The 16,962-nt window shown below is 34.7% G+C and overlaps 1 protein-coding gene across 6 annotated transcripts in view; it reads right to left on the bottom strand.

Moving 5' to 3' along the window:
* The window catches only part of CCDC91 (coiled-coil domain containing 91), a 527,068-nt gene that overhangs the window by 306,342 nt on the left and 203,764 nt on the right, over positions 1–16,962 (bottom strand). For 4 of the 6 annotated variants that reach the window (XM_051961141.1, XM_051961140.1, XM_051961143.1 and 1 more), the window contains exon 6: positions 8,168–8,272. The exons of the other annotated variants lie outside the window; for them this stretch is intronic. In XM_051961141.1, coding sequence (XP_051817101.1) covers positions 8,168–8,272 — 105 coding nt within the window. The remainder of the gene's footprint in view (positions 1–8,167; positions 8,273–16,962) is intronic. 6 annotated transcript variants of the gene reach the window in all.

Below are 16,962 nucleotides of genomic sequence, written 5' to 3'. Positions count from 1 at the left end.
ATTTAATTAAAGAAAAGGTAAACTGCATTAAAACTCATGTCAAATGACTGAGAAAAAGATTGTCAATGCATTAAATATAGATAGTTTATGTAACATTTATGGAAGAATGAAAACAAAAATTATCCAAAATAAAAGAATGAAAGAGATCTATCCTGATGTAAAAAGTATACATACAGATAACATTTCTTTTAAATTTGCTAAAAAAAAAAAAAAAAAAAGTAGAAAATTGTGAAGTCTTAGGTAAACCATTTAAATGAAGCAAATAGCCCTTATTTTATAAAAAGAAAAGATTTCCTATGACCTTTTTTTCTAAATCTTTTCCTGATGACAATACTTGAAATATTTATAGCAGAAAATGCCAAACATATTTGAGATTGACTCCAACACACTAAACTTTCTACAAAAGTTTAAATTTTTTATACTGAATATAAATTTCTTATTTATTTTTATAACTCCCAATTTTACTATTTCTTTTGCCATTGTTTTTCTTATTCCAGTTTATTTTTTCTTCAGCAAATGCTTACATTTTAATGGATTCTATTTGAACTTAGGTAAATAAACCCAAAGTCAGTAAATTATATATATATATATATATATATACTCATGTATATTCACATAAAATGATCTTGTGCAATATTTATACCAAATCAGACTTTAACACAGATTAAGTAAACTTCTTAATCATTCTTAAACAATCTTAATCAATAGTAAATAGAAGTATATTTAAAAGCATAATAGCTCATCATTAAGAGACTTATTCTAAGAATGCCCAATCTAGATACTGATATTAATCACTAATCAGCCATCCCAGGAAACAACTTAATCATCAACTTAATCAATTTTTTGATTAGAGACAACTAACATCTGGACTCTGACTGACTGTGAATATGTGTTCACAGGTATTGACCTTATTTTTATGGAAGTCAGAAAAGGAAGATAAAAGAAACTGACATAAAAGTGCCAGTGTTAGATGAAGTATAGATAAATCTCTTTAACAGTCAACTCCTACAACCTGATTCACTTTTTTCCTTTAATTTGATTAAAATACTCTAAACAAAACAGGAAAAGGAGGGAGAATAAGATATATCTTCACTGTACAGCAGATCCCACAACCTAAGCCCTTTCTTAAGTTGTGGGTACACTAACTTTTCAGCTCAACTATTATATACAATGTTTAATATTAAAACAAAACTCCATATAATGTTAAATAGTCTGGGCTTTATGTATTTATGTCATTTTTTTTATTTTACAATCAGTCTTTTATTGATACTATTTGATAAAATTATTTTTCACCATTCTACTTTTTCTTCTATTTCTGTCTTCCTTGGAATTCTGAATTTTATCCACAGCTTATATCAAGTGCTACCTTCTAAATGATGCCTTCAATTCCTTTAAATTCTGATATCTCCTTTCCCCAAAATACCTTGCATTTTACTTTATGTGTATACATGCATACATATATGCATACAAATACACACACATATGTGAGTATGCTATTTCCCCTGAAAAACTATGTAACCTTGAAGTGGAAAAACTCCATGAAGCAAATGACCTTGACTGTGAAGCTTTCTCTACCCTACCTCTCAAATAAAAGGGGTTATAATATCCAATGGAACAGAAGCTGGGGAAAAATAGGCAAATTGAAAAAGGGATTTAATGGTCAAGCAAGGGAACAACTAGATACTCTGATACAAACCACAAAAGCCTATTTGGAACATCTTAGATGATCTAGTGATGCAATATGGTAGGAACAGCAATATCAGGGATCTAATACATGTTGTTACATTTAATCTTAATCCCTGTGGTGTTCTTCTTTAAAATATAATGGTTCTCTCTGGGAGCAGGTGTCCTGGGGAGGTTTTCTGGAGGCAGCCTTAGTTTCATTTAAAAGTAACAATCACCCAAATGCAGCCAGCTGATAAAATGCAAATGTTTATTTTCTCCTTCCAAAATATAGCCCGGTTAATTTTTTTTTAGAGGCCTATCTTTCTGCTTGGTTCCAAGAGCTCTTGCAGTTGTCCTTTGCCTCTGCTTTCTTCAGCCTCCAGCCAGCACCAAGTTGGAATGAATCTCTCTTGCCTCCAAGAAAGGGCTTATGGGCTTCCTCCCAGAGTGCTCTTCTGTGGCCCCTGGGAATGTTCCGAAGTAACTCACTCATCCGAAGCAAAAAGCCTCTTTATATATGATCTCCCAAAGTCTGACTCCTCCTTCTGGAGGCAGGGATTAAGGGAGGTGTGAATTCGGATATCTCATACTAAACCCTGAAATCTCCCAAACGTATGAACTCCAATGAATAAAGGTGTGAACATAAGCATTGTTTCTCAGTACCTTATTTCTTCCAGCCCATAACATCTCCTTGTAGGATCAGATTAATCATACTGAACCATGCTAAATTAGATAATTATTGTCTCTATCAACTCTAATGACTTAACAATTTGTAAAGATTCCAACAAATCCCAATAAACACTTATTAAGAATCTACTATGTGTCAGGCACACATCTTAGCATTAGGGATACAAAAAGAAGAAAACACCTATTCTACAATCTTATGAGGGAGACAAGATGCAAATACATATACATATAAAGCAAGCTACATATAAGATAAATAAGAAACAAGAGAGTGAAGGCATGAGAATTAAGGATGAAGAAGGCTTCCTATAAAAGGAGTAATTCTAATTAGAATTTAAAGGAAGCCAGGGAAGTCACAGGTGGAGTTAAAGAGAGAGACTTAGACTTGTATTTTAGGAAAATCAGTTTAATGCATGAATAGAAGTTGGATAAGAATGAAAGGAAAAGCTTAGTCTGAGAATATAAAGAGTCATATACCAGAGGTGTTATAAAAATTAAATCTACAGGCCTTGCATATGGGGAGAAGGGTAAAAGATAGTGAGGAATCCAGTATGACTCCTACATTTAAGCCTAAATGACTGGAAAGATGGTATTTTTATGTATAATAATAGTGAAGAGAGAAAGGGGCATCTAGATAGTGCAAGAGGTAAAGATGCTGTACTTCGAGTCAAGAAGATCCAAGTTCAAATCTAGATGTATGGCTGTGTAATCCTGGAAAAGTCACAACCCTTTCTGCCTCACTTTCTCATCTGTAAAATGAGCTGAAGGAGGAAATAACAAATTATTGTCTCTGGCAAGAAAACTCAAAATGGGATCATACAGGGAGGGAGTGGAGCTTCGGTAGAGAGGTTTGATTATAGACATGTTGAGTTGAAGATAGCCACTGGACATCTAGTTTGAAAGGTACTGGAGATGTGAAACTGAAGGTTAGCAAAAACTGGTACAGGAAAGGTAGATTTGAGAATCATCTACAATAAGATGAAAATTAAAGGCATAGGAGTTGATGAGATCACCAAGTGAAGTTAATCTAAGAGAAAGATTAGGACCCAGGACAGAACTCTGAAATATCTATCCTTATAGAGGGCATGAGCTGAAGATCCTACAAAGAAAATAGCAGTCAAATAGGGGTGGTCAGATAGGAAGGAGGAAAACCAAGAGAAATTGGTGTTGCAAAAATCTATAGGGAATAGAGAATCAAGGAAAAGAGAGTTCTAGACAGTTCGAAAGATTTCAGAGAGGTCAAAGAAAATGAAGACTGAGAAAATTTTACTAGATTTGACAAGAGATCACCGGCAAAATTGCCGGTGCAATTTCACTGCAATGATAAGATTCTGATCTTTCAGCCAGACTGAAAGGAGAATAAGAGGAGAGAAAGTTAAGGCACAAATTTGGAGGTATCTATTGTAGACAGCTTTTTCAAGAAGGTTAGCTTCAGAGCAGAAGAGATATTTAATGACAGGTAAAAGGGAGAGAGGAAACAAGTGAGGGTTTTTTAAGAATAGAGAAGAGGTGGGCATGTTTACAGGCAGTAAGAAATGAGACTAAAGAAAGAAAAAGATTGAAAGTGAAAGGCTGTAGATGATAGAAAGACAATCTGTTAGAGGAGATGGCATGGAATGGAATTGCTAAGGTCATTTCATCATGTGAAACAGAGGTGATGCAAGATTTCCAACATATAAAGGACTGCTTGCCATCTAGGGGAGGGGGTGGAGGGAGGGAGGGAAAAAAAAATCGGAACAGAAACGAGTGTCAATATAAAGTAATTATTAAATAAAAATTAAAAAAAAGAAAAAAGAAACAGAGGTGAAAGAAATGACAGTGACATAAGACAGTGAATACTAAGAGATGGGGAAGAATGTAGGGGTTCCCTAGTATGAGGGCAAAAGTTGAGGAGGAAAGAAAAATTGTAAACCAAGTATCAAATTCATTGGGGAAGAAAGAGGAATAATCTGGCAATCTGCAGGAAACCACTTTGGTACCTATATAACATAATATAATTTCTTTGATATCCCTTTTTATTTTTTGTATATTTATTTTTACTTTTCAGATAGCATGTTTAGAGCTTCTGCTTACTAAAATTAACTTACTTCAGATTCTACTAAAAAGCTATTAGAAATAATTCATAATTTTAGCAAAGTAGCTGGCTACAAAATAAATCCCCATAAATCCTCAGTATTTTTATACATCACCAACAAAATCCAACAGCAAGAGATACAAAGAGAAATTCCATTCAGAATAACTGTTGATAGCATAAAATATTTGGGAATCTATCTACCAAAGGAAAGTCAGGAATTATATGAGCAAAATTACAAAAAAGTCTCCACACAAATAAAGTCAGACTTAAATAATTGGAAAAATATTAAGTGCTCTTGGATAGGCCGAGCAAATATAATAAAGATGACAATACTCCCTAAACTAATCTATTTATTTAGTGCTATACCAATCAGACTTCCAAGAAAATATTTTAATGATCTAGAAAAAATAACAACAAAATTCATATGGAACAATAAAAAGTCAAGAATCTCAAGGGAATTAATGAAAAAAAAAATCAAATGAAGGTGGCCTAGCTGTACCTGATCTAAAATTATATTATAAAGCAGCAGTCACCAAAACCATTTGGTATTGGCTAAGAAATAGATTAGTTGATCAGTGGAAAAGGTTAGGTTCACAAGACAGAATAGTCAACGATAGCTATCTAGTGTTTGACAAACCCAAAGATCCTAACTTTTGGGATAAGAATTCATTTGATAAAAACTGCTGGGATAACTGGAAATTAGTATGGCAGAAATTAGGCATGGACCCACACTTAACACCATATACCAAGATAAGATCAAAATGGGTCCATGACCTAAGCATAAAGAACGAGATTATAAATAAATTAGAGGAACATAGGATAGTTTATCTCTCAGACTTGTGGAGGAGAAAGAAATTTGTGACCAAAAATGAACTAGAGACCATTACTAATCACAAAATAGAAAATTTTGATTACATCAAATTAAAAAGCCTTTGTACAAACAAAACTAATGCAAACAAGATTAGAAGGGAAGCAACAAACTGGGAAAACATCCTCACAGTTAAAGGTTCTGATAAAGCCTCATTTCCAAAATATATAGAGAACTGACTCAAATTTATAAGAAATCAAGCCATTCTCCAATTGATAAATGGTCAAAGGATATGAACAGACAATTTTCAGAGGATGAAATTGAAACTATTACCACTCATATGAAAGAGTGTTCCAAATCATTATTGATCAGAGAAATGCAAGTTAAGACAACTCTTAGATACCACTACATACCTATCAGATTGGCTAAGATGACAGGAAAAAATAATGATGAATGTTGGAGGGGATTTGGGAAAACTGGGACACTGATGCACTGTTGGTGAAGTTGTGAACGAATCCAACCATTCTGGAGACCAATCGGGAATTATGCCCAAAAAGTTATCAAATGGTGCATACCCTTTGATCCAGCAGTGTTTCTATTGGGCTTATATCCCAAAGAAATACTAAAGAAGGGAAAGGGACCTGTATGTGCCAAAATGTTTGTGGCAGCCCTGTTTATAGTGGCTAGAAACTGGAAAATGAATGGATGCCCATCAATTGGAGAATGGCTGGGTAAATTGTGGTATATGAATGTTATGGAATATTATTGTTCTATAAGAAATGACCAGCAGGATGAGTACAGAGAGGCTTGGAGAGACTTACGTGAACTGATGCTAAGTGAAATGAGCAGAACCAGGAGATCATTATACACTTCGACAACGATATTGTATGAGGATGGATTCTGATGGAAGTGGATTTCTTTGACAAAGAGACCTAACTCAGTTTCAACTGATAAATGATGGACAGAAGCAGCTACACCCAAAGAAAGAACACTGGGAAACGAATGTGAACTATCTGCATTTTTGTTTTTCTTCCCGGGTTATTTATACCTTCTGAATCCAATTCTCCCTGTGCAACAAGAGAACTGTTCGGTTCTGCAAACATATGTTGTATATAGGATATACTGTAACATATCTAACATATATAGGACTGCTTGCCATCTAGGGGAGGGGAAAAATCGGAACAGAAATGAGTGCAAGGGATAATGTTGTAAAAAAAATTACCCTGGCATGGATTCTGTATATAAAGTTATTATTAAATAAAATATTTAAAATAAAATATTATATATATATATATATATATATATATATATATATATATATATATATATGAGTCCTTTTTCTTCTTTTATAATTTCTTTGGGATATGGATGCAGTACACTGCTGAATCAAAAGGTATAGACAATTGAATAGCCCTTTGATCATAGTTCCAAATTGCTTTCTAGAATGATTGCACCAATAATGCATTAGTGTCCCAATTTTCCTGTATTCCCTCCAACATTTATCATTATTTTTGCTGTCATTTTAGCCAATCTGAGAGATGTGGAGTAGTATCTCAGTGTTCTCTTCATTGGTGTTTCTCTAATCAATATTGATTTAGAAAGGGAATGGGTACTGTATTTTGTCAAAAGGTTCTTCTGCATCTATTGAAATTATTATGTGATAATAAATAGCTTTAATTTCTTCATATGAAAATTGTCTGGTCATATCCTTGGACCAATTATCAATTGAGGAATGACTGGTATTCTTATCAATTTGACATATTTTCTCTATATATTAGAAACAAGTCCTTTATCAGAAACACTGGCTGAAAAATTATTTCCCAGCTGTTTCCCTTATAATCTTTGCTTTTGGTTTTGTTTGTGCAAAAACTTTTTTAATTTAATGTAGTCAAAATTTCCATTTTGTATTTCATAATGTTTTTAGTTCTTTGTTTAAAAAATAATAATAATTCCTCTCTTCTCCAAAGAGCTACTAAGTAAAGGATTCCTTGTTCTTCTAGTTTGCTTATATTATTACCCTTTACATCTAAATCATGAACCTATTCCAATATTGTCTTAGTATAGGGTCCTCGATCTTGGTCACTGCCTAGTTTCTACTTCATTGTTTTCCAATTTTCCCAGCCTACCCATAAGCAATTGATTTTTTCCAACTGCTTACATATAACTTTATTTGTATGGAAACTGTTTTTATAAGTGTGTTCATATAGTTCCTGTTTTTTTTTTTTTTGTTGTTGTTGTTGTTTTGCTTTTTAGCAAGTAGAATCCCAAAAACTTTATATTAGTTATTTTAATTATGACAAAAATGACAAGATTTGACAATAAGTTGTATTTGTGGAATAAATGAGAGTGAAAAGTTCAAAATGGCACTGGGAGACTAGGAGGATAACAGTGTTCTCATCATAATAGGGATGCTCAGAAAAAGGAAGGATTTAGTGTGTATACATTTCATTTCATTTCATTTTAAATGTATGTAGTGTTTCCTCTGAAAAAAATCAAGTTCTTTTAAGGGCAAGACTATTTTTGATAATAATTTATCATTATTGATGATAAACCTTATCAAAAAGGCTTAGAAAATGCATTATTATATTAAATGTCAACTTGTGACTAGTGAAATAATAAAAAACTTTATTATTATTATTAATGTTGAATTAAATTATTGATATTATTGAGTTATTGAAAATTATATTACTGAATCAAAACACAATTTTTTCTAACCAATTCCTTCCATCTTTTTGGTTCCAACAATGCCCGACTCTCTAGCTAATGGTCATCAAGATTTCATACTAAATTAAGCTATTTAAATAGCCATTTAAAAAATTTACAAATACTTACTGATGGAAACTTGGTTAGAGCACATTAATTGAATATTCATTCTCAATATTTACAGACTGCCTTCATTAAAATGATTCTGGTTAACTGTGAAAAAGAAAGTTTACCTGAAGTATTTTGTATTTATCCTGAAGAAAAATTACTTCATCTTCTTTTTCTTTTAGGATGCCTTTTTCTAGAACTCTATGCTTTTCCAACAATGTTTCTAACTCCTAAAGGAAAAAAGAAAAGAGTACCAGAATTTACAGTGTCAAAATTGACTCTCAGCTAATTTTTTTTTGCTAAGAATTGCAGAATATTATACATACGTTAAATGTAGAAAACTAATTATACTGATTCTATACATTTACAAGAGTTCTGGATGTCCCTGTATTTACAAAGGACTTTTATATTCAGAAATAAAAAGATATTGTAATTTTCCTAGACATGACCCTGGACATGGCCACTATTTATTGTAGTATTTCTGCATTTTTTGGTACAATGTCCTTTCCACATCAGTTTCTAAAACAAGGTATACATGTATTCTTTATACATCTTTATAGCCGAAATATAGTTCCCAAGATTAATCTTTACCTTTTTAGATTTCTCTTGAGTTCTATGTTTGTAGATCAAACTTTTTGTTAAGTTCTGGCTTTTTCATCAGAAATAGATGAAATTCGCTTACTTCGCTGAATGTCCATCTTCTTCCCTGGAAAAAGATGCTCATTCTCGCTGGGTAAGTTATTTTTGGTTGCATACCAAGTTCCTTAGCCTTTCGGAATATCATATTCCAGGCCCTTCGATCCTTTAATGTGGATGCTGCCAGATCCTGGGTGATCCTTATTGTGGCTCCTTGATACTTGAATTGGGTTTTTCTAGCCGCTTGCAATATTTTTTCCTTCGTCTGAGGGTTCTGGCATTTGACCACTATATTCCTTGGTGTTTTGATTTTAGGATCCCTTTCAGTGGGTGATCGATGAATCCTTTCAATGTTTATTTTTTCCTCTGTTCCTATGACTTCTGGGCAGTTCTCTTTGATAATTTCCTGGAAAATAGTGTCCAGGCTCTTTTTCTCATCATTCTTTTCTGGGAGTCCAATGATTCTCAGATTGTCTCTCCTGGATCTGTTTTCCAGGTCTGTTGTCTTCCCCAGAAGGTATTTTACATTCTTTTCCATTGTTTAATTTTTTTGGATTTGCTTGACTGATTCTTCTTGTCTCCTCGAGTCATTCAATTCCAATTGTTCAATTCTGATTTTCAGTGAAGTATTTTCTTCACTCACTTTTTTAAAATCTTTTTCTAATTGTCCCATTGAGTTCTTTTGTTCTGTGGAATTTTTTTCCATTTCGCCAATTTTGTTTTTTAGAGAGCTGTTTTCTGTTTCCAGTTCACCAATCCTATGTTTCAAGGATTTTATTTCTTTATCCAGTTTCTCTTTAAATGATTTCTCCAGGCTCTTTTGCCAAACCTCCCATTTTTCTTCTAGCTCCCTTGTGAGAGCCTTTTTAATTTCCTCCATGAGGTTCATCTGTGCTGAGGAACAGATGATCTCCTCCTTTGGGGATTCACCTGGAGACTGTCTGTTTTTAGTCTCCTCAGGATTTAGAGTCTGCTCTCTATCTGTGTAGAAGCTGTCAAGGGTTAAAGTCCTCTTCAGTTTCTTGCTCATTCTGTCTAATAATCAAAGACAAACTAGCAAAGAAAAACAGAAAAAACTGGAGTCTTTCTTTGGGGGAGGGGCTGGGTGGTGTTACCGAGCTTCCTCTCCAGACTGCGGGGGGCAGCAGTGAGGCACTAGCAGGACTGTACTGCGCCTGCGCTCTGAGATCCCAAAGCGTGCTGAGTCACTGTGGGGGGGGAAATGGGGGCGGCCAGGTCCCAAGAGACTCCAGCTGTTTGGGGTTGTATTCTTCACCCACGGTGTTTTTAGCTTCTCTGCTGGGCTGCTGACTTGCTGCTGGAGCAAAGTATCCAAACCTGTAGCGAAGCTCTCCCCGCAAATATGGCTGCGATCACTCCCCACCCCCTCTCCAGTCTGCTCCCGTGCTCTCACTGCCACTGCCCACCGCCTGCGCCCGATCTAAACCATCCCAGCCCTCCAGTAAAGACAGACCTTTCTTGGCGAATCTCAAGGATGGCTTCTCTTGGTAACTCTTTGTGGGTTTTTTTTCAGTCAAGCATTAATTCAGAGGCTTGTAATGAAATGGATAGTGAGAGAAAGCGTGGAGCTTACACAGCTGTGTGCCTCCTCTCTGCCATCTTCGTATTTCTGCATTTTTTAACCATTTAACATGTATTGTTGGATAATCAATAAATTGTTATTTTCCATATTCAGCACTGTTGAGATTTATTTATTTTTAACATTCACTTTTAAAAAATTTTAACATACAAATTTTCTCCTTCTTTCCACCTCACACCAGGAATAAAGATGGTTACAATAATAAGTTCTAATTAAATTTTTAAAAAATTATCTTCTTCCTTCCATCTCACACCAGGAATAAAGATGGTTACACTAATAAGTTCTCATTATTTTTTTTCAATGAGCAAAGGAAAAAAAAAAAAAACAATCAAAGAAACTTGCTATGGGAACAAGAAAAACTAGTGTTCATCTTCAGACAAAGAAAGTGAAGTAAAAAAGTAAAATAAATAAATAAATAAATGAAGCATTGACTAATACAAAGAGTAAGAATTTACTGAAGAATTTAATAAATATTTTTAAAATCAAATGAAAGAAATTGAGGGGAAAAGAAGGATGGACAAATGAAAGGACAGATGGAAGGAAGGATGGAAGATATGGAGGGAGGAGAGAAGTGGGGAGAGAGACAGAGAAAGAGAGAGAAAAAAGAGAGAGAGAAATCATTCAAGAAAAACAAGAAGTTCATGAAAAGAAAGTCAACCAACTAGAAAAGTAAATCTGGAGTCCTAAAGAAGAAAACAATTCTTTGAAAATTAGAATTGGTCAAGGAGAGGCCAATAAAGCTATGAAACTAAAAAAACAAAACAAAGAATGTAAAAAGTAGAACAGAATGTTAATAATTATATAAGAAACAACAGATCTGGAGAACAGCTCAGTTAGAGAAAATATAAAAATAATTGGATTATTCAGAGCTATGACCAAAAAAGGAACCTTGACAAAATAATGCAAGCAATAATCAAAAATAATTGTCTTGAAGTAATTACAACACGAGGGGAAAATAGAAACTGAAAAACTCCACTAAACACCACCTTAAAGAGACCCTACAAGGAAAACACATTATTGCTAAACTTCAAAATCCTCAGATGAAAAAGAAATTTTACAAGATACCAACAAACAAATAAAAATTTAAATATTCTGGAGATGCAATTAGAATTATACAAAATTTATCAGCAGATTCAAAATACCAGATCTGTAGCCAAAGATCTTATTCAGCAAAATTAACCATGACATTGAAAAACAACAAAAATAGACATTTAATGAACTCACAGATTTTCAGGATTTTCTCTCAACCAAATCTGAACTCAACAGAGAAATTTAGCATATAAGAGCAAACATTAAAGAATAATTTTAAGGGAATCAATAAAAAGGACAAATTGTTTATGTTTTATAGGAAGAAGTATAAACAATATGACATCAGTAATTGATAGTTCAAAATAAAGAGTAGGGCAGATATGACCTGACTCTAAAAAAAGCAAAACTGCCTAGGAAAAGATAAGAATAGCAATTATGCTATAAAAATGAGCTTCAGAAGAAGAAATAATACTGAGATATTGGATAGAGAAAAAAGATGGGGACATCTGAAAACCTACTCTCATCTGAAATGGATTAAATAGAGAACAATGTATTTATATACCATGAAGAATATATTACCCTTCAAAATTTACAATTGAAATAAGTGTGAAGAAAACATTATAAGGTGGAGTATGGAAGGGAATGTAGATTAATGGGAGGGAAATAAGCTATGTAGATTAATTGGAATGGGATAAATGGGGAGAGAAAAAATTGGGGTAAAAGAAAAGGAAGAGATCAATGAGTGGGAAGAAGTTAAGCAACAGCAAAGCAATAAAAGTAGTAGAACTAAAATGTAGCAGTTAAGCAGAGATATGAAATAAAAGGTATATACAAACATAATAACAAGAATTAAGAATAAAACTCATTAGAAAATAAAGTAGGGCTAGCAAATATTGATCTCAAAGACAAATTCAAAGATTCAATCAAGAAAGGAATCTACATTATATCTCAGCCATATTAAGATTTTAGTTACACGTCTACATATGTGTAAATGCATGTGTGAGTCCATGTAAGAATATGTATGTATATATGTATATGTGCATGTAAGTATATGCAGATCTCCATATGTATATGTATACCTAAATATATTCATATACATATGTAGAGAACTGAAACTTGTGAGTCGATGCGCTGAGGTCAGGACAGCCAAGCACTTGAGGCTAACAATCGATTGGGCAATACTCTATGGGCATATGCTTGGAAAATGGCCCTTCCCACTATCTTGTGCTGGCTTGATGATTGGTATATACAGAGGATTGTAGGAGGGACTAGGGGATGGAGTAAGACTAGCCAGAGTCATTTTGGCAGTAGATGAGGAAGAAGAAGGTTGCAAAGATTCTGCTTCCATACAATTCAATCCTACCTCTAAAGACCAAGAATAAAGACTAATGGCTTTTGCTTATCCTGACTCCAGCTAATTCTAAGGTATCCAGGGTGCTAAAGCGGTCTTCACATACATATATAAGTATATGTATATGCCTCCTAAACTGTAGCCTGTGTGGAGGAGGTAAGGGACATGAAAGAGGAAAAAAAGAATAAAATAAAAAATGCACAGCAAAGAACAAAAGAATAAAACAAAAGGAAGTAAAGGAAGATGGACAGTCATGAATACAATTATTATATATGCTTTTTGATTAAAGTTTATTTTTTAATTTTCAAAATATATGTATGGATAATTTTTTAATACTGACCCCTGCAAAAACCCCCAGATGAAAAGTAATCCAATATATGTTAAACATGGTAAAATATATGTTAAATAGCATATTATATATACATACATATATATATTATATACACAAACACATTTATACATTTATCTTATTGCACAAGAAAAATCAGATCAAAAAGGAAAAAAATGAGAAAGAAAACAAAATGTAATAAAACAACAGCAAAAAGAGTGAAGATGCTATGTTGTGATCCACCCTCAGTTCCCCCAGTCCTCTTTTTGGGTGTAGATGACTTTCTTCATCACAAAATAATTGGAACTGGTCTGAATCATTGCATTGTTGAAAAAAGCCACATCCATCAGAATTGATCATTGTATAATCTTCTTGTTGCTGTGTATATGATCTTCTGTTTCTGCTCATTTCACTTAGAATAAGTTCATGTTAGTCTCTCCAGCCCTCTCTGAAATCATGCTGCTGATTATGTCTTATAGAACAATAACATTCCATAATATTCACATACCACAATTTACTTAGCCATTCTCCAACAAATGGGCCTGCACTCAATTTCCAGTTTCTTGCCACTACAAAAAGGGCTATATAAACATTTTTGTACATGTGAATCTTTTCCCCTTTTTGATCTCTTTAGAATACAGATCAGTAAAGACAGTGCTAGAATAGAGGTACGCACATTTTGATAGCCTTTTGGGTTAGTTCCAAATTGTGCTCCAGAACGGTTGTATCAGTTAACAGTGCCACTAACATTATATCAGTATCCCAATATTCCCACATTCCTTCCTGTTAGAATTCTTACAAGGTGCTAAGTCAGTTATCTAATTTAGCATGGTACTTAACAGTTCTCTAGCTCACAAATTTATTTAGTACTCATTGGAGTTCTACAAGATGCAAAAATCAAAGAGGAGTGGAGAAGATTCACAAGTCAGAAGCCCACAATTCCACTCTCGGAGGAGGAGGAGTCAACTGTTAAGTTCACACTCTGGGAAATTGAGAAGCCAGGATTCAGTTGGGTAAAACAAAGAATTCAGAGAGAACTGGAGGCTGAAGCTGGCAGAGACAAAAGAATAGTAATGAGAGGTCTTGGAACCAAGGAGACAGATAAATCTCTAAGAAAGCTAAAAGGGCTATTTTACAAAAGACAATAAAGGAATGGATTTTAACACCTGGCTGCATTTTAGGTGATTATTACACTGAACTGAAACTAAGGCTGCCTCCAAAAGCTCCCCAAGAAACCTGCTCCCAGAGAAAGATTATATTTTAGAAAAGAAAACATTAATTCTCCAACATTCATCATTATCATTTCCTGTCATCTTAGCCAACGTGAAAGGTGAGTAGTAGTACTTCAGAATTTTCTTAATTTACATTTCTCTGATCAATACTGATTTAGAGCACCTTTTCATATGGCTAGAAATGGTTTCAGTTTCTTTATCTGAAGTTTTTTTGTTCATATGCTTTGACCATATATCAACTGGAAAAATTGATTTCCATCAATTTTTATAAATTTGATTTTTTAATTTTTATAAATCTGATGGAATTTTCTATATATTTTAGAAATTAAAATCCTTGAATGTAAAAATATTTTCCCAGTTTATTGCTTTCCTTCTAAACTTGTCTGCATCAGTTTTGTTTGTGCAAAACCTTTTTAACTTAATATAATAAAAATTATCTATTTTGTGTTTTGTATATAATGAACTACAGTACTTAATTTGCCACAAAGCCATCCCTTCTCCACAGATCTAAGAGATAAACTATCCTTTGTTCTTCTACTGTGCTTATAACATCACCTTTTTATTATTAAAAAGTTTTCATTTACAAAACATATACATGGGTAATTTTTCAACACTGACCCTTGCAAAGCCTTCTGTTCCAAATTATCCTCTCCTTTCCCCAACTCCTCCCCCGCAGATGGCACGTAGTCAAAACATGTTAAAATATATGTTAAGTCTAAAGTATGTATACATATTTATACAGTTATCTTGCTGTACAAAAAAAAAAAATCAGATCAAGAAGGGAAAAAAACTGGTTAAAAAAAGAAAATGTAAGCAAATAACAACAGAAACAGTGAGAATCCTATGTTGTACTCCTCACTCAGGTCCCACAATCCTCTCTTTGGGTGTAGATGGCTCTCTTCATCACTGAGCAAGTGGAATTGGTTTGAATCATCTCATCATTGAAGAGAGCCACGTCCATCATTGATCACTGTATAGTCTTATTGCTGCTGTGTATAATTATCTCCTGGTTCTGCTCATTTCATTTTGTATCACATCATATAAGTCTTTCCAGGCCTCTATGAAATTATGCTGCTGGATTTTTTCTTACACAAAAATAATATTCCATGGGGACTTCCGGTTAAGATGGCGGAGAGGAGGCACACAAGTGTGTAGCTCCACGCTTTCTCTCACTATCCATTTCATTGCAAGCCTCTGAATTAATGCTTGACTGAAAAAAAAAAAAAAAAACAAACCCACAAATAGTTAACAAGAGAAGCCATCCTTGAGATTCGCCAAGAAAGGTCTGACTTCACTGGAGGGCTGGGACGGTTTTAGATCGGGCGCAGGCGACGGGCAGCGGCAGTGAGAGCACAGGAGCAGACTGGAGAGGGGGTGGGGAGTGATCGCAGCCGTCTCTGCAGGGAGAGCTTCGCTACAGGACTGGATACTTTGCTCCAGCATCAAGTCAGCAGCCCAGCAGAGAAGCTAAAAACACCGGGAGTGAAGAATACAACCCCAAACAGCTGGAGTCTCTCGGGACCTGGCAGCCCCCACCCTCCCCAAGTGACTCAGCACGCTCTGGGATCTCAGAGAGCAGGCGCAGCACAGTAGGGCTAGTGCCTCACTGCTGCCCCCCCGCAGTCTGGAGAGGAAGCTCGGTAACACAACCCAGCCCCTCCCCCAAAGAAAGACTCCAGTTTTTTCTGTTTTTCTTTGCTAGTTTGTCTTTGATTATTAGACAGAATGAGCAAGAAACTGAAGAGGACTTTAACCCTTGACAGCTTCTCTACAGATAGAGAGCAGACTCTAAATCCTGAGGAGACTAAAAACAGACTGTCTCCAGGTGAATCCCCAAAGGAGGAGATCATCTGTTCCCCAGCACAGATGAACCTCATAGAAGTAATTAAAAAGGCTCTCACAAGGGAGCTAGAAGAAAAATGGGTAAGCAGAGTGAGGCTTGGCAAAAGGAGAGGGAGGCTTGGGAAAAGGAGAGGGAGGCTTGGCAAAAGAGCCTGGAGAAGTCAGTTAAAGATAGAGTGGATAAAGAAGTGAAATACTTGAAAAATAGGATTGGTGAACTGGAAACAGAAAATAGCTCTCTAAAAAACAAAATTGGCGAAATGGAAAAAAATTCCACAGAACAAAAGAACTCAATGGGACAATTAGAAAAAGATTTTTAAAAAGTGAGTGAAGAAAATACTTCACTGAAAATCAGAATTGAACAATTGGAATTGAATGACTCAATGAGTCAAGCAAATCCAAAAAAATCAAACAATGGAAAAGAATGTAAAATACCTTCTGGGGGAGACAACAGACCTGGAAAACAGATCCAGGAGAGACAATCTGAGAATCATTGGACTCCCAGAAAAGAATGATGAAAAAAAGAGTCTGGACACTATTTTCCAGGAAATTATCAAAGAGAACTGCCCAGAAGTCATAGGAACAGAGGAAAAAATAAACATTGAAAGGATTCATCGATCACCCACTGAAAGGGATCCTAAAATCAAAACACCAAGGAATATAGTGGCCAAATGCCAGAACCCTCAGACGAAGGAAAAAATATTGCAAGCGGCTAGAAAAACCCAATTCAAGTATCAAGGAGCCACAATAAGGATCACCCAGGATCTGGCAGCATCCACATTAAAAGATCGAAGGGCCTGGAATATGATATTCCGAAAGGCTAAGGAACTTGGTATGCAACCAAAAATATCTTACCCAGCAAGAATGAGCATCTTTTTCCAGGGAAGAAGATGGACATTCAA

Source organism: Antechinus flavipes, chromosome 5 (assembly GCF_016432865.1).
Source record: "Antechinus flavipes isolate AdamAnt ecotype Samford, QLD, Australia chromosome 5, AdamAnt_v2, whole genome shotgun sequence".
Taxonomy (NCBI): Eukaryota; Metazoa; Chordata; class Mammalia; order Dasyuromorphia; family Dasyuridae; genus Antechinus; species Antechinus flavipes.
The sequence above is the reverse complement of the archived record's forward strand: the minus strand, read 5'-3'. Positions and strand labels throughout refer to the sequence as shown.